The sequence below is a fragment of the Mustela putorius genome, unplaced genomic scaffold (genome assembly GCF_011764305.1).
Source record: "Mustela putorius furo isolate JIRA1106 unplaced genomic scaffold, ASM1176430v1.1 tig00003853_pilon_pilon_pilon, whole genome shotgun sequence".
Lineage (NCBI taxonomy): Eukaryota > Metazoa > Chordata > Mammalia > Carnivora > Mustelidae > Mustela > Mustela putorius.
In genome coordinates this window covers 17,558,329-17,585,977 of record NW_025422005.1, presented here as the reverse complement: position 1 = coordinate 17,585,977, position 27,649 = coordinate 17,558,329, and the positions used below count along the sequence as shown (strand labels likewise).

The 27,649-nt window shown below is 53.9% G+C and overlaps 1 protein-coding gene and 1 long non-coding RNA gene across 3 annotated transcripts in view; one reads left to right on the top strand and one right to left on the bottom strand.

Moving 5' to 3' along the window:
- Window positions 1-2,569: 2,569 nt before the first annotated feature.
- GRHL3 (grainyhead like transcription factor 3) overlaps window positions 2,570-27,649 on the bottom strand; it is a 34,475-nt gene continuing 9,395 nt past the window's right edge. For both annotated transcript variants that reach the window (XM_004741170.3, XM_045063958.1), the window contains exons 2-16: window positions 24,770-24,956; window positions 21,486-21,547; window positions 19,882-20,227; window positions 19,552-19,625; window positions 18,932-19,085; window positions 18,618-18,729; window positions 17,091-17,185; window positions 14,772-14,930; window positions 14,127-14,205; window positions 13,878-14,011; window positions 12,437-12,471; window positions 11,198-11,286; window positions 9,969-10,054; window positions 7,478-7,542; window positions 2,570-3,467 (exon numbers count right to left, since the gene is read on the bottom strand). In XM_004741170.3, the coding sequence (XP_004741227.1) occupies window positions 3,353-3,467; window positions 7,478-7,542; window positions 9,969-10,054; window positions 11,198-11,286; window positions 12,437-12,471; window positions 13,878-14,011; window positions 14,127-14,205; window positions 14,772-14,930; window positions 17,091-17,185; window positions 18,618-18,729; window positions 18,932-19,085; window positions 19,552-19,625; window positions 19,882-20,227; window positions 21,486-21,547; window positions 24,770-24,956 (1,792 nt within the window). In that variant the 3' untranslated portion in view covers window positions 2,570-3,352. The remainder of the gene's footprint in view (window positions 3,468-7,477; window positions 7,543-9,968; window positions 10,055-11,197; window positions 11,287-12,436; window positions 12,472-13,877; window positions 14,012-14,126; window positions 14,206-14,771; window positions 14,931-17,090; window positions 17,186-18,617; window positions 18,730-18,931; window positions 19,086-19,551; window positions 19,626-19,881; window positions 20,228-21,485; window positions 21,548-24,769; window positions 24,957-27,649) is intronic.
- On the top strand, window positions 3,633-5,395 carry LOC106004077. The gene is made up of 3 exons (XR_001176928.2): window positions 3,633-3,821; window positions 4,593-4,679; window positions 5,303-5,395. It is a non-coding gene; the product is annotated as an uncharacterized LOC106004077 (long non-coding RNA).

Here is a 27,649-nt window from a genome sequence, read left to right as displayed (position 1 = left end):
GCTTCCTCCTCCTCCATCACACCTGCTTTCCTCCTCCATCCCTTTCCCCCTCACTGGGTGCTTGTCTCCCAGGGGAACACCACCAGGCAGGGGACGCCCTCTCCACCAGCAGACGGCCACCTTCCCAAAGTGACTCCCGTTTGGAAAGGACTTACCTTTACTCCTTCCCCCTTTGACTCTTTGGAGCAAAAGACAGTCCTAGAACAGAGCTGTTGGGCTCAGGAGGCATCCTTGGCCCCTGACTTCTCGGATGGCAGGCCTCTCTCTGAGGTCCAAATGGCCGTTGTAGGCACGGACAGCCCTGGTCTCATCATCTGGTGGCTGTGATAAGGAGTACTGAGCCCTGGTGGTTTTCCTGCGGCAGCTGGATGGCGGGCGTGGGGCTGCCCGGCTCCCTTCCTGAGCTCTGTGGCAGGCTCTGCACGGATACGAATTCCTTGTCTGTTGGCTGATGATAAAGGCTTCAAGGCCTATATAATTATGGTGTCTCTGGAGCAGTGGTTCTTGACCTTGACTGCACACTGTAATCACCAGGGGTGGGGTGGGGTGGGCGGGGGGCTTTAAAAAGTTCTGAGGTCTGGGTCCACCCCCAGAAATTCTGATTTGAATGCTACAGCGTGGGGGCGCCTGACTGGCTCAGTTGGTAGAGCATGTGTCGCTTGATCTCGGGGTTGTGAGTTTGAGTCCTACATTGGGTATAGAGTTACTTAAAAACAAAATTTTACTTTATTTTGCTCTAAGATTTTTTTATTTATTTGACAGAATGAGGGAGAGAGAGAGAGACAGCAAGAGAGGGAACACAAGCAGGGGGATTGGGAGGAGAGAAACAGGCTTCCTGCTGAGCTGGGAGCTCTATGTGGGGCTCGATCCCAAGTCCCCAGGATCATGACCTGAGCCGAAGGCAGGTGCTCAATGACTGAGCCACCCAGGAACCCCCAAACAAATAAAATAAAATAAAAAAATAGATAAAGAAATGCTCCGGGTTGTGGGATCTGGGCACTGGGGAGAGGGGTAAAATCTGCCCAGGTGATTCTAAGGGGCAAACCAAGGTGGAGAAGTGCCACCTGCCTGCTTCCCAGCTGCTTCTGGGAGGGGAGCTGGCAGGAAGCTCAAGAAGGAAGGAAATGAACAGGTGCTGAGCACCCCCGGTGCTCCTGGCAGGGTGCTGACCCTCCGCACACACCCAGCCTTCCCTTCCTCCTGCGTCGTCCTGCGCTGACAGCTTGGGTGACGTCATAGCCGTACTGAGGCCCGAATGGACGCAGGCACTTGGATGCCTACAGCGTCCCTTGAGCTGTGCCATGTGAGCCGTATGGGGGTCTGAGGCCCCAGGAGACACCAGGAATACTGATCCAGGCATCAAATTTTTGTTCATCATGGATTTTTTTTTCTTTTGCCTTTATAAAAAACCAAACCAAACAAAACTTTGCATTGGTTTATCTTAATTGCTGGGCTCTTGACTCCTCCTAAATTGTGTGCCTGAGATCTGCTGGCCTGACCCTAGTCCTAGCCTCAGCCCTGACTCCAGGCAGTGTGGCGGGAATTAGGACCACTGGCTCTGACTGTCGGAGCTGAGGGGCTCTTGGAGGCATCTGTAGTTTACAAATGTTTTAAAAGTTTTGTTCAAACAAAAGCTTACGGGAAACACTGATGTGTAAATGGCGAAAAGCTGATCTGCCATAAGTGAAGTCAGGAGGGTCCTCAGGGGTTGCAGCTGTCTCCTCCCCCACATCGAAGGGGCCTCAGAGACCCCCCCCAATCAGCTCTGGGATTCTCACGATGATAGTTATAAAGTCCCATGGAGATCCATGTCCCTCATTCATAAGCCAAAGAAACAGGCCTATAGGCGGTGGTGTGCTAGGAAGCTGGAATGAAGGAAGGAAGAAAAAAGGGAGGGGAGGAGGGGTGGAGGAAGGAAAGATGGAGAGGAGGGACGGACGGAGGGAGAGAAGGAAGAAGGAAGGAAGGAAGGATGCTCTCATGTGTCACTGTTTCCAAAGGAAATAAAAACCTTGCTTTGTAGGTTTTTACAAACCCACAATTGACAACTTGTCGGTTTCTGGGGTGTAAATACTCCCCCCACAGACCAACATGATGTCACGGCCGCAGAGCTGGGAAGAGAGGGGAGCACCCATTTCTGTAAGCCACCAAGTCAGCTGCAGGGACAATGACTTGGCCCGGAGTGTGGTGGCAGAAATGGCACAAGAATTCAGGTCATGTGGCTCCCAGCCTTGGGCTCTGCCTACTGGCCCCAGCTGTGCGGTCCTTGGCAAGGCCATCCTGGACCTTCCTGGGACTTCTCCATTTCTAGTCAATGGTCTTAAGGTCAGAACATTCAGTCTGTGGGACTGTGCGAGACAGAGATCCCGCCGACATCAGGATCCCGCTGGCTTCCAGGGGGCACCTCTGCTTCTCCAGTGCCCAGCATGCACCACCGGCCTTGGAGTCCAGGGTAAACTACCCACAGGACAGGAGGAAGTGGGTCTAATCAGCTTCCACCCTCTCCTCCTGGGAAGACTTTCACAGAAGGAACAAGTGTAGTATTTGAAGTAATACATACGTAGAATTTTATTACTAAATACCATGTGAGTATACAAAATGCATAATTGAATAACAGCTAAAAAAAAAAGGTCCAAGAATGTGTAATACACATTTTTTGAAATGATAAAAATGTATCCATGAAAAATATAAAATGTTGCATGTATATACAATATATACTTCTATATATATAACATAAATGAAAATCGTAAATAAGAAATGTGTACATGAGGGAACAGGTATGGAAGCTGTTTTTCTTAGAGCAGCTCTTTGTTCCAATCAATCAGCTCGATTATTTACATCTTCTACCGAGGAATTCCATGAGAAAGAGAGTGTTTCCTCTCTGGTAACATTTAAAAATTGTTTGTACTGAAAACTGAGAGTTTTCCAGTTAATTGACCAAAGGTCTGAAGTTGATAGAAGAGTCAAGAATGAAAGCTGGATAAGAGTCAAGGAAGCTCTGGGAAAGAGGGTCTGCTTCCACCATCTGAACAGCCAACCAGGAGATGGACTGAAAGGACAAGCTCTTCTGAGGAGGAGGCAGGCTGTGGGGATGTTAGCCAAGATGGCGTTGACTCTGGCTGGGCGGGCGCCGGCAGGAAATCCGGTGTAGATTCAAGCATGAGTTGGGGTTCAGGTCAGGACTCTTCCCAGGTCCCTTCCTGACTTGGCATCCGTGGGTTTGCAATGTGAGGGCATTCAAGTAATAGCACTGAGGCACGAAGACAGGTTGTGTGCGGTGTGGGGCCACTTCCCAGATGGCTCCTTGCCTGGGGCCCACCCCAGGGGTTCTGAGGGGGTGGAGGCTTGGGCCTCACAGCTCCTTAAGGATGATCTGAATCTTGCCATCAAGCTCCCCCATGTCCAGCAGAAAGGCGACGTGGTTGCTATAGTGCTGAATGATGTTGTTGTCCATGTTGACCAAGATTCTGGAAGAGAAGAGGAGATGCGTCTAGAATGTAGCAGGCCCCTTGTTTTCAGGGCCTCTGGATGGTAAGGATGACAGTACCGGTTCCTACAAATGTGCCCCCAACATTTCAGGCACATCATGAATGGTCTCCTGACCATTGTGACAACACAGGTGGAGGGCATGATCCCCAAGTGGCTGGGCCACACCTCCGGTCATGGCCCCTATGGCACCAGACTGACTGGGGAAGATGCAGTACTCCTTTGTCCCCGGGACAGAGAGGACTCAGACACGGAGTGAGAGTTCAAGCGCAAGAGGCTTGGTGGGGCGACCAGCGTGGTGTGGCTGCGCTAAGAGGCTGCGATGTGTCGCTCAGGTAGGCCTGCCTGAATCAGCGGCAGGTGCCACACGAGGCGCCCTCTTGGTTCCACCCCTACAAAGCTGAAACCTCACTGGCAGAGCAAGAGTCTCAAAGGGCTCAGCCCTCTCTCCCCACATTCTCTAGGCAGGGACTTGGGCCAACCCAAGAAGGAAAGGGCCTTCACACTGGGCCCTACGCAGGGCGTCAAAGCCACTGTATATGCTGAAGGGCACCCCGCTGGCAGCTGCCTCCCTGATGAAGGGTCTCTTAGGCCCGACCCCATCAGCGTCCCCCCTTTGTCATGGAGGTGGGTGTCTTCACCCATCCAACCCCATCCCCCACACTAGCATTGACTGAGGCCTCTCCACCAGCAGGGCCCTGCTCCAAACAAAAACAAGGGCCACTCAGAGATCCCTGCCCTCCAGGAGTTTAGAATCTAGTAGGGCCTGAGAAAAGGAATCCTTAGAACCTTATTACTCTGAGTGATAGATGGGGAAGCTGAGATTCAGAGAAGAAATCATTTGCCTGAGGTCACACCATTAACAGACGGCAGAGCTGGGACTTGCGTCCGGACTTCTGTCTCTTTCCACTGTACCACTTTTTTAGAAAGAAAAACACAAAAACCCTATACATAGAAGTTAGGAAGCGGCGTATATGAGAAAGGCAAAATCCAGGCCTGGGGGAAGAGTTCAGATGAGAGTTCAGAGTTCAGTTTCAAGTGGGGCAGGAGTTGGGGGCTACGGGTCTCAGACTACTGCTCCTGACGGGTCGCTGTCTGTTTTCCAGGGGAACCCCCCACCCCACCCCCACAGGAGGCGGTAGCCCTGTCCCTGTCATCCCCCAGGTCCGGAGGAAGGAGACCTTGCTGAAGCAGTGAGCCTAAACCTCTGGCCTACATCCCAGCCTCTGAGCCGCTGCAGCCAGACACAGCTACTTTCTGGAAGCAGGGCTGGTCTCAGGCTCCCAGGCCAGGGTGCTGACTGCCGGGTCTAATTACGGGTTCCCACTTTCTCAGATCCCATCAGCCATTCCTTCATCTCACAGAGGGATCTCTGTCTGGGGGCTGCAGGCTGGGCCAGAGGGGTGTGTGCTGGGTCAGCGGGCCAGGTTTGTGTGGGTTTCTGATAGTGTTATTTCCGGGGTGCTTCTGGGTGCTGGGCACCGAGTGCCTTGCCTGCATGAACTTGAAGGCGCCTCCACCCACGCCCCAGCAGAGCTCCCAGCAGGCCCAGAGGGCACACCTCCATACAAGGCACCCCAGACAAGACCCCAGACCCTTCCCCCTCGAGGGCAGTGACAAGTGGGCCCTAGCAGCTGGGCTTGCTGGGAACCACTGCCCCAGAACAGGAGCCTCTTGTCCCTTGCCAACTTCTAGCTGTCTTCTGTCCTGGTTTGCCGGAAACCCTTGGCCGGCTACCAGACAAACAATGTATTTGTTCATCTTTCAAGCATTCAGTGGTGCTTGTAAAGCTGATTGTATCTACCTTTGTCCACAGGACTTTCAGGAGGGTTCTGTGAAAATAAACGAGGCCGCCGATTGGAATTGAGTCTGATGCCGAGGGAGGCGGCAGATGACTTTGGCCTCTCCTTTCCCAAAAGGTTATTTTTGCGGACTCTTCTCATTTAAGCATCTCAGATGACCCTAGGCCTGAGGGCTTCATGGTTGGGGGTGTGTATGGGGTGTAGGGTGCCTCTGAAGGGTGGCTGAGCGACGCCCTGGGCAATGGAGCCAAGCAAATGAAAGGCCTGGCTATGGCCTTTACTTGCACATTGCTTAGTGGTTAGAGGAAAAAGCAAGAGGCAAGATAAAATAGTGGGTGCCTGCAAAGGCTTTAGACAGGTTGCTAGTTACTCGCTGGACCCTGGAACTCCCTAAACGTCAGTTTCCTCATCTCTAAAAATCCAGAACTCCATACCAAACTCAAAAGGTCCATGAGATGACGCTGGGGAGTTATTCAGCCCAGAGCCTAGCACACAGAAGGTGCTCCACACATGGGAGTTATTAAAATTTGGATTTAAATAGTTGGCTGAGGCTTAAGAGAAAGATTCTGCCAGTGGGGCCCAGGCATCTTTGTAGGATTTCCCTGCCCCCAAATCTCACACACACACACACACACACACACACACCCATTTCCTAGCCCCTCGGCCCAGACTGCGGTGGGACTCGAGGGAGGCCGGCGACAGGTGGGGCTGCAGCCAGGGGCGCGAGCACGGGCATCGAAGGGGAAGTGGGGCTGGGCTTGTCCGGGCAAAGCGGAGCCTGCCCTCTGCGAGGAGGATTCCGCTCCAGAGAGCGTGTGAGTCCCAGTCTGAAACCGAAACTTGGAAGGAAAAAAACACCCAAAACCCTAGATACTCATACAACCAAAACCAAACGGGTCCTTTCCCAGGGGCTGCAGGACAGCCCCCCTCCCCCGCTGCCCTTCTGTGGGAGGCTGGGTGGGAACCACAGGAGGAGGGAGGGTGGGGGTCCAGCCCCTGGGCCTGCCTGGATGGGGCAGCGCCTGGGTACAAAGCCTGCCTGTCTTTGCAAAGCCTTCTGAGAAGGAGAGCCCGCAGACAGTAGCCACGGGGCGGTGCCCAAGCACCTTCCCAGGGACACAGCAAGTGTAGCCGCAGTTACATGGTCATGAGCAGGAGGACGGGGTCTGAGCTGCAGGCAGGGCCCTGAGAGTGCATCCTCTGGGCACAAAATTGATGCAACAATTCCTCACTGGCCTGGAGGCCCCATGCTGGGCTGGTGCAGGGACTCAGTTAGCAAGGGCTGTGAGGGTCCAGTTCACTGGCTCTGACCAGGGGACAAAAATCTGGGGGAGGGGAAGCAGTCACCACGTGACCCTCCATCTCCCCCTCCCCCCACCAAGGGCTCTCCAGGACAGGTAGCCAAGGGTGCTGTAGTGGTGTTGAGCACTAATCCCCAGAGACCCACAGTAGGTGCCACATTGCCCCGCCCTCTGGAAGGCAAAGCTTTGTTCCCTCCTGCCTCCTCCAGACCTGAAGGTGGAGGCCTGTGGAGCACCCCCGGGGGTGGGGTGGGGGTGGGGGGCTCTCTCAAAACCACACCCGGTCACCTCACCGGTCACCGCTCCCTTTCCAGACTCCTCCCCAGCCACTCTCTCCTTGGGCCCCTGACTCAACCAGCGGCAGCGCGACTGGGCCCTTCGGCCTCCTGGCCTTCCCTCCGCTGTTCCTGCTCCCGAATATTGCTTAGCACCTCTGAGCCTCAGTTTCCCTATCTGTGAAGTGTGAGTCACGGTGTCTACCTCATAGCGCGGCTGTGAGAGTTAAGTGGGATATGTGTAGTCCCACATCTGCCACACGGTAGGCGGACGAGGGAATGGTAGTCACTCTTGCCAGCATTATGATCAAATGACTTGGCTATCCCATGGCCTTGGACTTGGGTCTGGCTCTTCTGATCTCTGGGCCTGCCCTGGCCTCCACCTGTGGTCTCTACAAAGACCCTTCCCTCCGTCTGCCTCTTCTTTCCTTCCCGGTGCTGGTCAGTGTCTGGTCTCTACAAGTGGCCTTGCCTGACTGGGGGCTTTCGGCCCAACTGCACAGCCCTTGAACTCTCCACAAAGCCAACGCATTGGGAGCTCCCTGAGCCAACATTTCAGAGGGAAAGGGCCCGCGAGGGGGTCACGGGAGGGAGAGCTGTTCTGAGCACTTACCCCCGTTTACATTTCTTGTAGACTTTGTAAATGTTCTCTTCAGGGAAGCCATACTTCTCGGAGATCTGGAAGAGAGCAGTAGGGGGTTGTTATCTGCTGCCCAAACTGGATCCTTTCCAGCCTTTCCTACTCTGACTTCTACTTCCTGGTAATAAAAGTAATATACATCCCTACTGTGGAAAAATGCGAAGAAGAAGTTTACAATTGTCCATAATCCTGTTTCACAGAGACGAACATGTGGGTGCACTCTCTCCCATCTTTGGGCCACAGTGTAGATTTTTTACCTTTCACATGGATAGCTTTATAGAACCTTCTTACTTCCCGTCGTATGTTATAAGCCTTCCCGCATCACAGCAAACCCCTGACAGACTACACGTTTCGTGACTGTACTATATCCCAAAGAGCGTCCCTCGGGTCCCCCAACCCCTGCCCAAAGCCAGTGCCCAAAGCCCCCCACTCAGCAGCTGCCGACTCTGGGTGAGCTAGTGGTGGAGACAGTCGTGCTAGAGGAAGGGACCAAACTGGCCTGTTTGAAACCCTAGGGGCAGTTCCCGGAGTGAGGAAGACCTCCATAAGTGGTCACTGTTGTTTTCGAAGGGGAGCCCTGGGGAGGCTCCTGTCCCGTCATGAGGGGGATCGCCCAGGTAGTGTCCCCCCTTGCGGCAGGCATGACGAACCCCATCGGATGGGTGAGAATGCCAGGCTCCACGAGGATAAACCACGCACCCTAGGCCCAGCCAGGTCCCAGGTTTCCTGCCCCATCACATCCCAGGACATTAGTGCTCCTCCTGCGGATGGGGAGCCTGAGGCTCAGAGGCCTGTGAATGGCCTGCCTGAGCTCACTTCTCCCCAGACAGCCGGAAGTCACCTCTGGGGCTGACAGGCTTGGTCTGGTCCCAGCTCTACCACCTGGAGCGCATACTCTGAGCGCGTCCCCTTATGTTGCTGAGCCCCAGCTTCCTCGTTTATAAAACGGGAGCAAGCACGGGAGGTCCACACAGTGTGGTTCTGCTCAGGAACTGAGAAGAGGATGCGAAGAGTCCAGCCCAGGGTCTCACCCTGGTGAGAGGCTCAGTCAGAGGTTGCTATCTGCTGTTACCTGCCTTGAAGCGGCAGCGAGCCCCTGATCAAGGGCTTCAGGCTTAGGTCCTCTCTGGGCCTTTTAGGAAGAGGATCAGATTCAGCTTCTCAGTTATTCTCTGTCCTGACAGAGATCCCTCTGAGCCAGAAAAATTCTTAGACTATTTACGTGGATGGCGATATGGCTGGAAGCTACCAGGAGAAAGATCTCAATTCAGTCTAAAGAAGAACTCAGGAACTTCCTAACCATAAGCTGCACAAAGACAGCACAGGCTGCCCTGTATGGTGGTGAGCTCTCCATCCCTGGGAGTATACAAGTCAAGAGTGGGTATCCACTTGGAAGAGCTACTGGGAACAGAGCTCAAATATGAGATGGGGACCCTTTTAGGTACGGTCCAACCCAAAGACTCTGAGTTAATGTTCAGATAACATTACTGGACTTTCGTGAGGCCAGCTTCTGGGGCTGGTGCCAACCAAGCAGGGAGGACAATCTGTAAAGGGACCAGGAGGGTAACGCAGAGTGGGGAGAGCCTGGGCTGGACTTCAGCTCTGTCACTTACCCACTTGGGTAAGTCGCCTGATGGCTGGGAGGCTGTTTCCTCGTGAAAATGAACAGATAATAACAGTACCCACTTTTGGGGGGTGTTAGGAAATTTTGGTAAGCTAGCAAATGCTGCATGCCTGACAAAATGCTTGGCACATAGTGGGTCTTCAGTCAAAGGTAGCTGGTGTTACTATTGGTTCACTCTCCCTTCCCCGCCTCACCATGTTGGAACCCTCTGGCTGTCCTGTGTGGTTCAGCCTTCAAGCCCAGCTGGCCCTGGTGGAGGCTCATGTTTGCTCAGTTCTTTGCTGAGCCACAAAGCTGCTGTGGGTCTCATTCAAAGCTGTTTCACCTGCTCTCTGGTAGTTTGGGGGAGGGCTGGGGAAGGTCTCCTTGCCGAGACACCACCTTTCGCTGCCACTCCCCACCCCCCAGAGCCCCCCAGCCAACCACAAGCTGCAGGAATGAGGCCCCCCTGGAAGAGAAAGAAGAGTATCTCTGGGGCCTGCCTTTTGGGGTTTCATTCCCATTAAAACAGAAACAGGTTTGCAAAGCCAACAAAAAGCTCTGGCCTGTCAGACAGCAGCCATCAGATTAAGGAGGATTTATGGTGTGTGTGACTCCCAGGGTGGAGCCAGGGTTCTGGCTGGGAGATAACATCACAGAGGCACGCCCCCACCAGCCAGGCCTGGAGGCCCCCCCTAAATGGGGTGGGACAGGTGGACCATCAGAAAGCCACGGTTCCAGCGTATTCCTCCTCAGAGCCTTCCTGTGTGAAATCAGAACTGTGGCGTGAGGGGTGGGGGACAGGAACACAGAGTGGGGGTCCGGCCAGAGCTGGGGGCAGGGGGTCCTAGAGCCTCTTACCGCATTCCTCAGCCCTTTCAGATCTGGGGTCTTCAACATGAGAGCATCAAACACTTCCTCAGTCTCCCTCCGCACGTACAACAGAACTGAGAGGCAAAGAGGTGGGTTTTAGTGGTAAGGGGAGGACAAATGAGCCTGGGAATATACCTCAGGGGATGGGAGAATCTTCAAAAATATTATTTTTTTAAGGTTTTTTTTTTTTTTTTTTTTTTTTTTTTTTTTTTTTTTTAATTAGAGAGAGAGAAGCACAGAGGGAGAGGGAGAAGGAGACTCCCCACTGAGCAGCCAGCCCAATGTGGGACTCGATCCCAGGACCCTGAGATCGTGACCTGAGCAGATGCTTAACAGACTGAGCCAACCAGGTGTTCCCTCTGCCCAAATATTATTTTTACCATAAGGCTGATGTCTGCAGAAAGGGCAAATTCCTGCTGAGGGTCTGTACCCTGATAGGAAACACCACCCAGCTCTGCAGGTCCCGCACTCAGACTGGGCTGACTTGGGCAGGCTCGAATCCCTCCCTGCTCTACCGCCTGCCAGCTAGGTGACCTTGAAGACATTTTCCCATCACTGAACCTCATTTTATCCAAATGGGAAATGGAGGTGGCTCTGCCCTCTATGTCACAGAGTTGTTGGGGGAATTAATGACATGACATTTTAAATACCAAGTGCAAAAAAACCCCCAAAAAACAAAAAACAAAAAAACAAGGCTCAGTTCAAGGTTGCCAAAAGCTTTTGATCTTAGCTGCTGGTTGGTTTCTTCTTGATAATCAGCTTCAGCCTCCCAGAGGTTTGGGCATACCCCCCTCTCCCAGGAAGTCACAGATTTAGGCCAGAAAGCCAGGTATGGAAACCCAACTCTTTTCCATCCCCCCCACCTTCGGCCCCAGCAGAGAAGGCGGGCACTTGCCCAACACAATGAGCCTGTTGCCTTTGCCAGCTGCCACAGGATGCCCATGTCTACCAAAGCCAGAGGAGGCAGAAGCCCTCCAGCTCCATGGACCTCTCTCCAAGCACCGTGGGCTTTCCCCCTGGCCCCCACCCCACCCTCAAGCCTTGGCCCAACTCCAGCTCTGAGGAGTGAGGCAGCCCCTCGCGCCTTCTCTGCTGGGTTGGATGCTGCCCTGGCTGCCTGGGCCCCGGTAGGTGTTTGAGGCTTTGGGGCCTGTTTCATGGGGAGCTGGGGACTCTGTGGTGGGCTCTGACAATGGATGGGCCGGGAGTGAAGGTACCTCTCTGAAGATCATCTTCCTTGGCCTTTTTGGAGGGCAGAGGCTCAAAGTCCTCAGCGAAGGGTGAGCAGGTGCGTTTCAGAGGCAACCTGGGGGGGGAAGGGGGGACAGAGGGGAAAGGGAGGGGCTTGTGAGAAACCCAAGGGGATCCCAGAGTCCGAAGGGACCCCAGAGGTACAGAAGATCCCATGAGGGCAGACCCAAAGCAGTGGGAAGGCGGTGCAAGCAGCAGGTTCTAGAATTGTCCCTAGAATTGGGACAGCGTGGGTTCAAATCTCACTCACTAGCTGGGTGACTCGGGGGAGTCCCTTAGTCCCTCAGGGTCCCCATCTATCCAATGGGGTGACGAAACAATGACAACAAGACTTCATAAAGTCGTGAGGCTGCAGGAGATCACACAGACAGCTTCCAGAGCTGCGAGTGGGGTGCAGCAGGGCCTTGGGGAATGACGACTGTTTCGCCATCAATAGGATGGTTTTTTGAAAGAATGTACTTGGATGGGCAGTGGGGAGAGGGGGCAGGGCTACGGGATTTGGAGTAAGGCACACGGAGGTGCCAGCCTGCCGGCGCTGTGTGAGCTTGGTCAAGTCACTTCGCTTCTCTGAGCCTTGGCTTCCTCATCCGTCAAGGAGAGCAAACGCCCCTGCTTGCGTGCCCCATGGGGGCTGTGGTGGGGGGTCAGGTGACCTAATTTGGTATGGAGGCCCCTCCTGAAAGGTGCCCCTTGTTTATGGGGGCAGGACACCGAGACCAACAACAAACGAGCTTTCCCTTTCACCCACCACCTTCTCATCCCTGGGCCTGCGAGGCCATGCTCCCCCTCGGACAGACCTCTAGGCTAGAGAGAAGGACATCAGGAGGGGACAAGTCACCAGGCCCCTCCCTCGCCTCCTGGAGTCTTGGTGGGGTGTGGACCCCCCGGTCCGTCCTGCAGCACAGCGTCCCCTCCTTGCTCCCCACATCTGCTCTACCATCTCGGAGGCTGCTTCTTTCGCTTTTTACAAGCATGTGTCTCGCCAGAGATTCGCCAACTTTTCACATAAAACAAACCCATAAAAACGTGGGCAGTTTCAGTGAGAAAGGAGCGTGAATCTAGCTTGGGGGCTGGGGGAAGAGTCTCCCGGCTGCTTCCTCGGTGCCCCTGCCCTGGCTTGTGGCGGGGGTGGGCAGCGCAAGCAGTGGAAGGCTGGGTGGGGGCGGGGAGGGGGTGAGGAGGCCCCTCGCTGTTTCTCTCCGTACCTGTTGGAGCTGCTCTGACCCGCCGAGGGCACTGCCTGCAATGAAGACGAAAGACATTTTCCATCACATGCAGGAAGATGAGAGGGGCCTTCTGCTGCTGGAGGCTTTCTGGGAGGAGGGGGCCCAATCTTTGATGGGAGGGAGGTGGGGGGAGGGGAGATGCAGCTGGAATGCCTTTCCAGCTCATTCTGCTCAAACTAAGTCCTCTTAAGTGAGCTGCGATCGTGGGACGAAAGGCAGCATCCACCCCAGGGAGAACCAGTCGGGGACTCGGTGGACACAGGAGGCGTTGAAGATATGGCAGACCCTGTGTGCCCCACCTGAGCCCCAGCTCGCCCAGAAGGGCCAGGACTGCACACCACACTGCAGCTGGGAACAGGGCCCCTCTCTTCCCCATGGAGCAGCCATCAACCTGGCCACAGGGCCCTTAATCCCAAGAGAGTGGCCATCTCCTGACTTGGGGCCTTTGGCTAGGGAGAAGAACTAGAGTCATGCAGCCATCAGACTATGGGGTCACAGAACCACTTCCAGGGCGGCAGGGCGGGGGGCAGTGATGGGAGGATGGCGGACACAGGAAGGGTTTTAAGTATGTGCCACCGGCCACATCAGTACTGGCTGCCCATTCGGTTCCATAAACTCTTAGTGCACTGAACGCATCTTGGACAGCAAGAGCTATTTCTGCAAACGTTCTTGCCTACATGGCGGTAGGGGAGGGATCCTCGATGGAAGGAAAATCAAATTGTTTAATATGGAAGCAAACTACTAGCCAGGCTCACCCATCCTGATTCCCCCACTGACATGCTGTGCGGCCTTCTCTGGAAAATGGAGGGGACAAGAGTATCTACCTCAAAGGATGGCTCCCCAGCCCAAGAGGTGCTGTAGCTAGAGTTTCCGGGCTCGGCTTCTGAAGCCCAGGTGCCTGGGTCCAAACCCTGGCTCTGCCCGTGCTGTGGGGTTTGGTCTTTGGGCCTCAATGTCCACTCCACGAACCCAGGGAGAATGACAGTGTCCGGCCGATAGGGAGGCAGGGAGGGGGCGAGATGTGGTGCGTGGGGGGCCTCGAGAGCAGTGCCTGGCATATAGTGAGCGCTCACAGGCCTTGCCATGACCACCGTGGTCCACTCTATGGGGAGCCAGCCACTAGAAACCTCCATGAATGCTCCAAGCATGAACACTTCAACAGTTATGAAGTCCATTTCTTCAACTGACTTTCTCTCCAGTAGAAAAGGTCACTAACATTGTCCGAACAAGTGTCCATTCTTTAATCCCATGGGATTCGGTAAAAGTATCTTCATTTTGATGTAAAAAAATATCCAGACCTACGCTCGTCTAAACTGGCCTGTTGTGGCCGCGTGGCAGGGGCCTCTGCACCAATCAGTGACGATTGCCCCCTCCCCGCCCCCGCCAGAGGCTGAGACCCTCTCTGGCCAGAGACCCTCACCCCTCCAGGACGCTGCAGGCCGGAGAAGTGCACGTTGGGGATGAACAGCACGGGCGGGGTCTCCAGGTCAGCCTCAGGCCGCAGGTATGTGGTCTCATTGCCCCTGAAGCCGGACAGCAGGCAGCCCTTGATGCCTGATGAGAAAAGGAAAGCCCTGTGTCTGGGACCCCTCCGTTCACACCCCCAGTCTCCAGTCTCCATCTCCCCTTTGCCCCAGGCCAGCCCAGCCCCTGGCCCCTCCCCACTGACCACTGCTGCTGGAGTCGGGGCACTTGACCTTCCTCCGGAACTGCTTCCGCTCATCATCCCTCATTTTCCTCTCTGCTCCCTGCAGGGAAGCGGGGAAGGGGGGTCACCAAGGGTCTTGGGAGGGCCTGGCTGTCTTGCATCTTCACTACGGGCCAGCCTTCTGGGGCTGCCAGACTTCTAGAGCTGCTGTCTTCCCAGAGTGAGACCAGGAAATGGGAAAGTAGCAGTGCCCAACCCGTCGGGCCCAGCCCAGCCCAGCCCAGCCTTGTCTGAAGTCATTCCAGGCCACGAGAGACAGACAGACGTGGAGAGAGAGGAACAGACAGAGAAGCATGAGGAAAGTGGAGTGAAAGGACAAGGAGAAGAAAGAGAAACATGAGAGAGACAGACACAGAAAGACACATGGAGAGATCTTCGGAGAGATCTAGAAAGAGATCTTCAGAAGGAGACTGAGAGGGGAGACAGCAGCACAGAAAGGGAGGAAAATATACTTCGAGGCCAGGACAGACAATGACAAGCCCACAGAGGAGGGAGACAGGCCGAGAGCAAGAAGCGGAGAGAAACAGACACACCCCACATGGCTGGGGAGGGCACACCAGTGGGAGCTAGCCCTTCCCCCCTCCCAGAGCCCCCAACCCCGGCCACCTTGTCACAAAAGATCTTGATTTGGCAGACGGCTCGGTGCACCAGGCGCTCGGCGCCTGAGCCGCAGTCATAGGTGTCGATCTGCAGGTTCAGGGGGACACCCTTTACCCCCTTCTGCGAGGAGAAGTCTGTGCTGAGGCAGTTGACACCGATGAACACCTGGGGACAGACAGGGGAGCTGGAGAAACAGTGGGCCCTGCGCCAGCCCTGCTGTCCCTCGAGCACTGCTCACTGAGCCTCACAGGGGAGTCACGCCTGTGGAAGGAGCCCATCACCATCACCGACGGCCAGACTGGGGCTCAGGGTGGCACGCCAGCCTTCTCCAGGGGACATGAGGGTGGGTGTGGGTGCGGCCCAGTTGGCGAGGCAGCTCCCACTAGACTGCCCAGGGCAGCCCAAAGGATCAAGGCCCTGAGAAGGAGATGACGAGGTCCCTCAGGGGTTTTCATGAAAGTCCAGAGCCTCATTGTTCTGCCACCCAGAGTGAGGAGGTATGGAAGGGCCATAGCCCGTTCCCCCTGGGTCCAGAAGACCACCTTCCCGCTGGCCTCGAGCCACAGGGGTGAGACCCTGCCCCTCTGCGCCCTTGCCTACCAGTTCCAGCCATCACTGGACCTGTCCCCCGCCTTTTACAGCCAAGGAATCAGGGGCTCTGAGCAGAGAGGGGAGCTGCGGATGTTTCCACATGCCAGCAGAATGAGCCTGGACACGGGGCCACCCGGCCTGGGGTTGGGAAGCTGGGCTCAGTCACTCACTGGCCATGTGGCTTTAGACGAGTGCACTAACCTCACAGAGCCTCAGTTTTCTTACCTGCAAAATGGGGATAATTAAACCTACTTCATGTGGCTGTGAGGGCACATGACGCCCCTAGCAGGCTTGGCATGCAGTGACCTGTTGTGGTGACTGGGACCACTGGAGTCTCAACTCAAAGCCTAGGAGGTGCAGCTGACGGTGGGGTGATTCCCAGCCCAGAGACTCCCTGGCAGGCTCGCCTGGTGACTGCCTACCTGACTGACTCCTCCCTGGGATGCCAGGGCCAGACCTCACTCCAGACTGGCCACTGTTCCTTGGGACATTTCCCTTGGAAGTGATCCTGACCTGCCCAGGTAGGGGTGGGGTATGGGGCCTTTGTGGACCCCCTTCCCTCCTTGGCTGTGGGGGCCAGGCCCCCAGACGTATACCAGACATACCACCCCTCAGCCAACTCAGCAGCTAATGCAGCTCCCACCCAGCTCACACCTGAGAAAGACCCACGCCTGGGGGCTTCAGGGCCTGTGAGAAAATCCCAACCGAAACCCAGCGCTCCCTTCCGGTGAAACTCTTTCCCCGCCTCCCGGCACCGGAGGCCCCAGCTCCTCCTTTAGCCCCTGGTATCTGTTTGAAAACGAATAATCCCTCACTTTTGTGCCTCCCTTTGTGTTTTCAGAGCCCCCTTCAGCTCTTGTTTTCTCCAGGCAGCCACTGCGGCCCAGGCCCGTGAGGCCAGCCCTCCAGCTTGTCCAGGCCAGAAAAGTCCTTGCCATGAGCTGGACCCAACCCTGGTCTGAGAGGGTGGGCCTGGCCCAAGGAGACAAAGGACAGGCCCAAGGTCACCCAGCCCCGGCTCTCAGACCAGTGCCCTTTCCACAATGCTGGCTCTCCAAACAGGAAACCAAGCATGGCACAGAGAGGCCCAGAGGCACACAGCAAGTTGGCCTTGGGCACTAAGCGGCTGGGATGAAAAAAATCACCAGAGGCTCCACTTTCAGGCCTCTCAGATGGGTCTGGCACTGGGCCCGTCTCTGAGACGTGCATGATCCTAGGGAATCTTCACCACAACCCCCGGAGGCAGACTATTGTTCCCTTTCTATGGACATAAGAAATGAAGTCACTGGGACTTCGGCCTCCTCTAGCAGAACCCAAAGCATTCTTCCTGCACCCCTGACTGGCCTGCAAGTCGGGAAACCTGGCATCATGGGTGGCTGGCTGTGTGACCTCGCACGTGGCTCGGTTTTCCCATCTGGTGAATGGGTGGGTGCGATTCGCCACAACAGCCCCTGTTGCTGAGCCAGGGCGGCCTCTACCCTTTACTTATCGCACGTGATCCTCATGTGAACCCCCTCAGTTGGAGCTATCGTTGGATCCCAAATTTACAGGCAAGGCACTGGTCCAAGGTCACAAGGCTGGGACATAGGCCTAGCCTTTCTAGAAGCCTGCGCTTCTCTTCCACTCTGTATCCTGCCCCCTCCACAGGTGCTCTCATCAGAGCAGCTACCACAATTCTAGTTCCCTACTTGGGGACTTCTGAGGTACCCAGCCCTGCCACGGCCATGCACTGACCTTGGCCTCCTCGTTGACATTCCACACGAAGGACAGGGCGTTGTAGGCTACCTCCTCAATGTGCTGCACGGTGTTGAAGTTTTCTTTGCAGTCCGCTGGAACCACAGGGGACCAGAAGGAGAGTCAGGAGGAAAGGGGTCTGGGGACATGCTGGGAAGGAGGCTTTTAGGAGTGGAGTCTAATTCCTGGCAGGGATTTTTACCCTCTCCCCACAGAACCATGCTTCAGTCTGGCAGGGGAGACTGATGGTCGTGCCCTGGGTTACAGATGGGAAAACTGAGGTCCAGCCTGGGAAGCAGATATGCCCAAACCCCACAGAGAATCCCTAAGTTAGCCAGCTAGGCCTGGGCCCTCATCACTTTTGGGCGGAGGTTTGCATTTTCAGCGGGATTGGGACTTAGAGGGTCTCCCAGACACAGTAGCAGCAGAAGGAGTAAGAGCGGTGCCAGCGATGGTAAGGGGCCTAGTAAGTCCAGGACTCCTCACGCCGAGCTACTGGACGGACAGTGAGCAAACCGTGGGATGGCCACCACTCACTGAACAGGATGGCGAGCCCTCACTTAATCCTCACAAGGACACAATGAATCCTCAGTTTAAATGTGGAAAGAAAATGAAGCTCAGAGAAGTCTGGTCACTTGGCCAGGGTCCCACATCTTTAAAAAAAAAAGGCACAGCAAGGACTGGAGCTCAGCTTTGGCCCCTGGACACAGGCTCCTGCCCACTGGCTGTGTGGTCTCTCAGACAAGTCATGGGAGTGTCCCTAGTGATCCGTTCTCCAGCGCATGAGACTTCAAGGCAGAAGAGACAGCACTGGATGCAGGAAGGGCAGCTGGCCCTATCCCACTTGACAGCTGGAGAAACTGAGGCCCAGAAAGGGGAGGTGACACAGGTCACACAGTCAAGAAAAGAATGATGGAGTCAGAACCTGGAGGCCGGAGGATGGGCGGTGCCTCCCACACATCCCAGGGCCCAGGACAGAGATAAGGTAGCACCCTAGTCCCTTCCCTGTGTCCCTTCCCCGGGCCCCCTCCCAGCTGACAGAACCCCAGGGGCCCAGCTCCCAAAGCAGAACTGCCTGGCACGGTCCTTCCAACTTTCCCAATGGGGCTCCTGTTGTCTTATGCATTTGCATCTCAATGGGCTAAGGCAGACCCCCAGGGGGACACAAAGGCCAGCCTCCCAGGGGTCTATTTATCAGACATTCCTGGGGTCTCTAGGGCACTGTTTACCCCAAAGCAAACAGAAAAGAGGCCCCTGCTTCCAGCCCACAGATGCAAATCCCTGCAAACCCCCCTCAGTGCAGGACCTGCAGACCGGGGCCAGGCAGGCAGCTGGGGTGAGAACTCAGTCCTGCAGAGATCACAGGGGGCTGGGGAAGGGGGCAGGGCCAGAAAGGCCTGATTGGGCTGTGTGTGTGTGTGTGTGTGTGTGTGTGTGTGAGAGAGAGAGAGAGAGAGAATGAAGAGAGAGAGAGAAACAGGGAGAGTACAAGAGAATGGGAAGGGGGCCTGGGGGGGGGGCTCTCACCTACGTCGATGACACGCTGCTTGGCAGTGGGTTGCCGGGAATGCCAATGCTTCCAGAAACGCAGCTGCTCCACAGGCACCTTCTCATTGTCGAAGACCACCATCACCACACTCTGCAAGCACGGGGGGCCGCCATGACCCTCAGCCTCAGGAGAGGCCCAGGCAGTCCCAGTCCCCTCCAGGGCCCTGGTGCAGCACTCCTGCCCTTTCGCCTCTGTGTCCCCCACTCCATGGCAGGGGCACCTTCTCCCTAGGGTCCTTGTCAGTCCAGGCTGGCCCAACCATCCTAGCCAAGCTGCTCCAGGGACAAGATACCTTGACTTTGTTGGAGGACAAGGCAAGGCCCTTGCCGCCTGCTGGGGTCCGCAGTGTGATGGGGTAGAACTGGCCCTTGTTGAGGTAGGCCATTGGCGACTCCCCTGACTTGATGTGGATGGCTTTGGGGGAGCCCAGGGTATATTCAAAGTCACTGCAGGGAGGAGAGGGGGAGGACAGTGAGGCTTGAGCAATCAGGCAGGAGGATCCGGGAAGGCAGTGCGGTAGGAGGCAGAGGGTGTGCTGTGGATTTGCTGTGGGACTTCGGGACCATTCTACCTCCCTGGGCCTCAGTCTCCTCATTTTTGGAGTTTCTATTTAATGGTTTCATTGAGCCACAATCTTGCTGAATAACAAATAATGGAAACTGGAGAGAGCCCTGAGGGGAGACAGAGCCTCAGGGGAGATGAAGGGCAACAGAACCTCAATTTTTTAACAGGGCTCTGAGCTCCTTGTCACAGCCCAAGAAAGAAGCGTGGAAATCTGCTTCTCTCCTTTCACGTGCCTTCACTCCCCTCTTCTCATTCACTGACGATGCCTGCTCTGGGGATGGTGTGAGGCTCTGTCTGTAGCCTCTGCCTACAGTCCAAGTGGCCAAGGTTCCAGAGGGGCTGAGTTACCTCTTGGGGCTGGGATAGTCCTCTGGACACGGGGGTTCTGGGGACGTTTTCAGGATATCTGGGAAGAGCAGCGACTGCAGAGAAACACAATTCAGAGAGAATAAATGGCCACGTTCGGGCTGCTGGAGCCTCATCCCAGAGCTGTCCCATATAGCTGTGCAGGTTATGCAGTGTACAACTGGGACAACAGTACATGGCAGACCTGCCTCGGCTCTAGGACTTTTTATTCCCAGGATTCCAAACCTCTGATCTCCTCACTGTCTTCTCTCCTTCTGCACAGGCATGCACATATCCAGGGATGCTGTGAGGAGTACGGGGGTGGGCCCTCACCTCCTGTGGGTCATCTTTGAAGGTGCTGTCAGGCTGCCAGCGCTGTGTGGGTGGCACCCCAGGAATGCTCTCAAACAAGGAGTTGAGGGAGCTGTTATCGTACATATCACTGGTGGGCAGCAGGTAGCTGTCCACAGAACCAGCTTCCAGCTTGCTGGGGCCAGCAGGGAGGGGAGCTGCCTTGCCCGAAGTGGGCACTGCCCCCTCCAAGCTCATCAGGTTATTCTTCTTGAGCACATCTGGGTACTCTGGGGTTCCAGACACATTCTCTGTCAGGAATTTCATGAGATGCGTGGGGCTTTCAAGGGGAGCGAGGTCCATCTCATATTCCATGCCATGGTAGTACCTGGGGAGAGAGGAGGGCTGGGTGAGTGCACCTCTTCTCTCTGAGGGGCGAGGGGACCCTCATCTGGATGGGAGGGTGACCATCATGCAGACCCACTGACCTTTAATCCCACGTAACGTTAGATCTTCCCAACATGCATGAAGCAAGACGCGGTAATAAGCCACTTTGTCGCAGGGATGAGCAGGGAGGAGGGGTCAGGGTAGAAGGGAACAAACATCTGCTGTATCTTTTACGGTACTTGGTCGTTTTAAAAACTGAAAGGTCATTTATTTCTTATCCAGAATCAAATGTCCCCACCTTAAAACAACTGGGAAGTTATCTACACAGTGTGTGTGTATGTGTGGGAGGAGGGGACATGGATATTACAGTTAATGGGGTACAGTTAATATATGTTGAGAAAAAGGTCTAGAAGGATACACTCCAAACGGTTAAGGTGGGCAGGGAGTAGGCTTACAGGAAACTCTTACTTTCTACATTTCTATAGAGTTTGAATACTTTGTAACCAACGGGTATTACTTTTGTAATCAGAAAAGCTAACAACATTTTAAAAAATTGGCTTTCAGAAAAGGCCCATGCATAACTCTACGGTTCCTATCCTGGAGGGGCCCTGAGCCCGCTGTGTGAGCGGTAATGCCTGCCTTAGCAGCTTGGATTTTCCGGAAGGCACTAGCAGTAAGCCTGGCCTGGGCTGCCTTCTAAGAGGAGGGAAACATCAGTGCCCCGAGGCGCTCAGGATACCAGGGAAGAGGCCCAAGAGAGCCAGAGGAAAGAAGTATCAGAATCCAGGTGCTCCTCCCCCAGGCCAGGTCTCCCTCCACAGGGAGGTGGGTTTTGGAGTTAGGATAGACAAGCTGTCTTCAGGGCTTATTCCTGGACCTTGGCTTTGAAGTTTGTTTTCTGTAAACTCTAGCCCACAGGGGCTGCAGGCTTCCTGTGAGTGTGTGTGAGCCTCTCACATGGACCAGGGTTTCATCATCACTTGGTGGGCCCTAGGCTCTTGCCTTCACAGACTCCTTCCTCCATAAAAAGTATTTTAAAATACCTTTTACAACTGCACTGGCATAAAGATAGGTGTAATCCAGGTTGGATTATATTCATTGTTTTCTTCTGATTTTAAAATAAATTCTAACACTTCCATGGGCCCTAAGAGTCCGGTGGACCCTAGGCACTGAGCCTTCTGTGCCTGATGGTTAAGAGCCCAGAGGTGGAGGGGAAAGGGCTGAGGAAAGGGCTGAGAGGGGGGTTGGGCAAACCTCACCTCTTTCCTTGGTCGTTCCGGCCCCCAGTGCTAGAGGACAGGATCCGCTTCTCCTTGGGGCCCTGAGTGGAGAGAAAAGAGGGATTTATACATTCATGGCAAGATAACCCCCGTCCAGTGGACTAGGCCAGACAGAGGAGCTGCCTTGGTCACCGGGGGAAAATCTGCCGGTCTTTGGAGTGGGCAAGCCATCATTCAGCCTGAGTCCCAAGTTAGAGAGTGAGAAGTAACCTAAGATCAGCAGCTGGGCATCAAGGAACTTGAAGTCAGGCAGATCTGGCTTAAGTTCTAACTTTACCAATTAAAAGTACTATGAATTCATTCTGAATGAATGACTCTACCTTTCTGAGACTCAGTTTCTTCATATTTCAAGTGGGGGATTATAATACTTACTTCAAGGGTATTTAGAGATTTAGTAGTAAAAATAATGCTCGCTGTTTTTTTTTTTTTTTAAGATTTATATATTTATTTGAGAGAGAGAGAGAGAGAGAAAGGGAGGGGGGTACGGAGAGACAGAAGGAGAGGGAGAGACAGAATCTCTAGCAGACTTCCCACTGAGTGAGGAACCCGACATGTGGCTTGATTCCACAACCTTGAGATCATGAACTGAGCTGAAATCAAGAGTTGGCTGCTTAATGACTGAGCTACCCAGGTGCCCCTTGCTGGTTTTTATTTTTGAGATTTTATTTGTAAGTACTTTCTACACCCAATGTGGGGCTCAAACACATAACCCCAAGATTAAGAGTTGCATTTTCTACAGACTGAGCTAGCAAGGTGACCCTTGCTTGCTGTTTTTCAGTCTAGTACTTCTTGTGTACTTGACCCTGCATTAAGTACCTTCTGTGTAGTCTCTAATTTAACCCCTACACCACTCTGTGATAGCTACTAATGTCATTTCCATTATATAGATGAGGAAACTGAGGCCCAGAAAGGCTCTGTTGTCTCAGTGGTTAGGAGCATGGACTCTAGATCCAGATTTCTTGGATTTCTTGGTTCAATTCCCAGATATGCCACATACTGGCTATGTAACCCGGGGGGCAAGTCCCTTAACCTCTCTCTGCTTCATTGTTCTCATCTGTATAAGGATAATAACAGTAAAACCCACTCCAGAGATCACTGTGCATGCTTAGCCGCACCTAGCACATGGAGAACTCTATCTAAATGTGAATTTCATAATTATAATGTTGTCATATCTTAGAGCACTCAGGTCATTTCAACCTCTGGCTAATAAAGCCAGAACCAGGTCTCTAACCCAGCCTAGGGACTCCAATGCCTAGGCTCTTACTCACTCCCCGTGGGAGAGCATGCAGGAAGGCACCTGGCAAAGAGCCTGGCTTTCAGGAAGAAACCAAACACTGTTACGTTTAGAAGAATATTACCCAAAACCACATCGCCTGTTTGTGGCCAGGTCAGGTCTTAAACTCCCAACTCAGCACTCTCTGTACATCATGAGACCCTGTCCTTATTACCCACTGTTCTGAACCCAGAGTCCTCTTGAAACGGAGAGGTGGGACAGGTGTTTTCACTACAACCATGACCTCCAGAACCTGTCCCCACCATTCTGGCTCTAGAATGGCCCAGGAAGATGGTACTGGATTTTACATTATGGTCCAACCTGTAAATCCCAGGCTGGGGGTTAAATCCAGGCCAAGGATTCTGGCTCCCACCACGTCTCCAGTCTGAGATAGTCAATTCAAATTTCTTTTCCATCGGCCTGGGCCAAACGCTATCAGCACGCTGCTGGTCTACTGCAGAGGAAGTAAGGTGGCATAACCACACCGCTCCAGGGTGAGAACCAAAGCCAGAAAGAAAATTTGGGGCCTTCTCGTATCCAAGACCACACTTCCTATCCTTGGCCTGTGAGTTTACACGGACAGGGTGCGTTCCCCCTTGGGGTAAGGTAGATAAAATATTTCTTGGGTCAGTAAATTTGAGGGCTTATTTACAAGGTGGCTTTAAATCTTCAAGTTCAAAGCCAGCTATCTCAATAATTGGCTGTTTATGTTTCCCATTCTCAAATCTGGGAAAGTCTCTTGGAGCAATCACCGGGCCCAGGGAGAATTTGAGAAAGTTTGCTATCGTGGGACATTTCAGACGGATGGGTAGGGGCTGCCTGGAGTACTAGCTTGAGAAAGATTCTCCAGTCTCCTATGCCCCAGCGAGAAGGCAGGCTGGAATCCATGGGCAGTGTCTGGCACAGGAACAGGAAAAGGGGCTCTGGGACTGTGTTATGCACCTGTGATTGCCCACTGCTCAGATAGAGCAGGGCCTCAATCCTGTTCTCAGGTGCTGACAGTCTCCCAGAGTCAAGGCCAAGGCCCTGGAAACAATGAGAGAACCATAACGACGGTCTGTCAGGAGGGGTTATGTTACGTAGAATGGCAGCAAGGATAGGGAGGAAAATCAGACACTGCAGAGAGGGACAGGTGATGTGGCAGCCCAGCTTCCAAAGGGAAGTGACCTTGGGAAGAAAAGGAAAGGAGTCGGGAGCAGAAGGCATGTTCTAGGTGGTGGAGTGGGGATGACAGGGCAACTGGAATGATCTAAGGGACAGGGGCAGAAAGAAGAAGGCAGGCTGGGCATGCCGCTGTGAGGGGCTGTGCGTGGCCGAGGCATTGAGCCCTTCCATCAATACACACTGGGTGCTGCGCGTGTGGCAAGCAGGATGGGGTGCTGAGGACTGAGTAACAATCACCACGTGCTTCCTGTCCTCCAAGAGCTCAGTCTTGGGGGAGATGAAGGAAAAAATGCATGGTCAGCAACTTTCTAAAGACAGAGTCAAGGGGCGCCTGGGTGGCTCAGTGGGTTAAAGCCGCTGCCTTCGGCTCAGGTCATGATCTCAGGGTCCTGGGATCGAGTCCCGCATCGGGCTCTCTGCTCGGCAGGGTGTCTGCTTCCCTCTCTCTCTCTGTCTGTCTCTCTGCCTACTTGTAATCTCTGTCTGTCAAATAAATAAATAAAATCTTAAAAAAAAAAAAAAAAAGACAGAGTCAAGGACAATGATGGGAATTGCTGAGGGTCCCCAGAGAAACAGAATGGGAAACTTAAGTCTTCCCTCTTCTCAGTGAAGGAATGGGGTGACCTTGAAACTGAGATCCAGAGCGGAGAGGAAGGTCAAGTCAGGGGAAAGGGGAGGGGGTCGGGCCGAGGGAACAGCCTGTGGGAAGACCCAGAGGAGAGAAAAAGCATGGTGTGGGGCCAGGGTTGGGCTGTCGGGCCAGGAGGCCTGAGAGCAAGGGTGTGTGTTCAGTCAGAGGGGGAAAACACAGTGGGCGCAAATGTACCATGTAGTAGTCATAGAGGAAGCTCAGGGCCGCAACGCTGTCATCATCGCCGTTGACTCTCATCATGGCCTTCGTGGCGGCTGTCAGTGGGTTTTCCAGGTAGGTCTTCCAGGCCTCATCCTCACTCGTGTAAGGGAACTTCTGGAAGTTGACTGGGTCGTTCTTCAGCAGTCGCACAGACCTGAAGCTGGAAGGCAAGCAGGGAAGGTCAGATTTAGGCTGTCCCAGAGGAAGGTCCATGGAAGGTCAGCCTCCAGCCAATGCCCAGGAATTCAAAGAGTTACCAGTCTTGCCAACTTGACCCTTCTTCTGCCCCATTTGGACAGCTTGGGGCAGTAGAACATACCCGAAGTTGGGAGCTAGATGTTTTCGGTCTATAACAAATGTGGCCATGACCTGTGGCTGTCGACCTGAGGCCTGAGTCCCCTCATCTAGGACACCAAGACCCTAATCCCAACCTTGCAAAGCTTCGCAGAGGATTCAATAAAATGCTTCTGTGTAGATACTTATTCAAGGTGATTTAGCATAAGGAGGATAGGAAATCATGACAAGCTGCAAAGAACAAAGTTTCTAGATAATCCAGTGTGAGAAGTTCCTCTCCAGACCATGAAAGACACAGAAGGCTGGCCATCGTTGCAAGTTAGGGAGTGTGGTGAGGAAGCCGGTGGGCAGAACCTGGTCTTGGGAAGTGGCATTTCAGACCAACGTGGACTGCGGAGGGCCCGGGCAGCTGCCCAGATGCCAGGAATTTGTGGGGGAAGGGAAAGGGATGCTGTAGGGCACCGGATGAGGCAGAACCCAGCTCTGTGCTGAAAACTCAGATACATACCAGGCAGGTGGCCTAAGAGTCAAGCCACATGGGCTCAAAGGAAAGAGATCAAGGAGAGGGTCTTCAGAGGAAAAAGACATTTTACTTGAGGGCCCTCGGCACTGGGAATGATATCATGCAGACACGTGAAGCGGGGGCATCAGGATAGCGACATGATGCAGAATAATGATGACATCATTATTAAAAGTCATACCTAACCTTTATCAAGCATCAGCCATGTTTTAGGTGCTGAGCTAAACACTTTCCATGAATTCTCTCCCTGAATTCTCACAACAACCAAGTAAGGCGGGTGCTCTTCTTGTCCCTATTTTATAGACAAGAAGCCGAAGCTCGCAGAAGTTAGGGGGCTCGCTCAAGGTCCTAGTTCGTGAGTAGCCCCCAGGGCACTCAAGCTCCAGCAGAATGGGGCTGTGACTGGGGATAAGGTTCTCAAACCTGAAGGGCATCACAATGACGTGGAAGGCTGGTTTTTAAAAACAGATTTCTGGGCTCCACCCCTGGCATTTCTGATTTGATAAGTCTGGGGTAGCTGGAATTTGCATTTCTAACAAGCTCGCTGGTATGGTGCCACTGATGCTGGTAGTCTGGGGACCACCCTTTGAGAACCACTGCTATAAAATGTGCTCTTGATGGTGAGCAAAGGCCAGAGGTGGGAAAGTTCCAGTGTGTTCACTTTAGAGTGAAGAGTGTATGAAGGGGGGTGGCATCCGAGAAGATGGGAGTGCCTAGACGGGGACAAGAGAACCCCAGTGATGAAATGGGCGCTTCATGGCCTGATGCCCCCTGTCTGAAATGAGCCTCTTAGACTCTCTCATGTTAGGGACACAGGAACAATGTCACCTGACATTTACCAGAATATGTTAGAATGCTCTCCATCCCTAAACTCTGCTCCTTCTAGAACACTACGACATAAGGATCATTGGCTTTGTTTTACAAATGAGAGAGCCTGAGACTTGGAGAGGGTAAGAAAATGCCCAAGATCACCCAGTTGGTCCACAGCACAACAAGGATTTAAGCCCAGGCTTGTCTAGTACCAAAGCTGTGAGCTTTCCACTGAGCCGCACTATTTTACCATAATGCAAGAAAGGGTGACATTTCAGGCACCGTGGCAGAGTTGTGGGTGAGCAAGGAAGTGTCCCCATGCTGGCCTGCAGCTTGGGCCTACATTCCCAGACAGAGAGTGGGAACAGCAACCAGACTACAGCCAGGCAGGATGCGGGCGGGCGATGGCTCTGCCAGGGGCTTCACCCAGGGCCCAGAGCACTGCCCCACCCCTGTCCCCATCTCCCTGGGTCCCAGGGTGCGGAGCACTGGATCTGGGAGGGAGGGAGAGAGAGCGGTCACACAGGAAAGAGAAATGATAGAAACCTTCCTGCTTCAGAGGTGCAGAAAGGGAGGCACACCCCGAGTTTCTGCTGCAATAAATCAGGGGCATTAAGACGGAGAAGTAAGAAGGAGGCCCTTCCTCCCTGCCTCCTGGGCCCAGGAATAGAAGAACTTACAGAGCAGACCCAGGGTAGCTGGCCCCAGCCCCAGGCTAAAGGAAACTCCCCAACCAAGGTGTCATGGGAGAAGCAGGGAAAGGTGGTGGACTCCTCCCCCAACCCCACCGTGTCAGCTGGGATCCCCAGTGCGAAGCACTATTCCTCATTTGTAAAATGAGTCTCATAAAAGTATCCAACATGTAGGATTATGAGATTATGAGGACTGGGGGCATCACCACATGAGAAATTAGAACCGACCCTGCCAAGTAATAAGTACTTCATACACGAAAGCCATTTTGGTCTCTGGACCCAGCTTGGAGCCAGACATCAAGGGACTGTGCAGTGGTTTCAGACATGGTCACCCCACAAGTCAGTGGTAGATCAGGGCCTAGAGCTGCAGTCTGCTGACTTCTGCTGGAATGTCCGTTATCAGCTTTGATGAGCTATTAGTTATCTCTTACCCTATTTAAAAATTAAAGTTGGAAGACAATGATGAGGTTCCATCAGGAAGAAAAGGTCAGAGTTTACTGTTCATCTGGGAGGTTTTTCTGGCTGATGAGGGTCTCC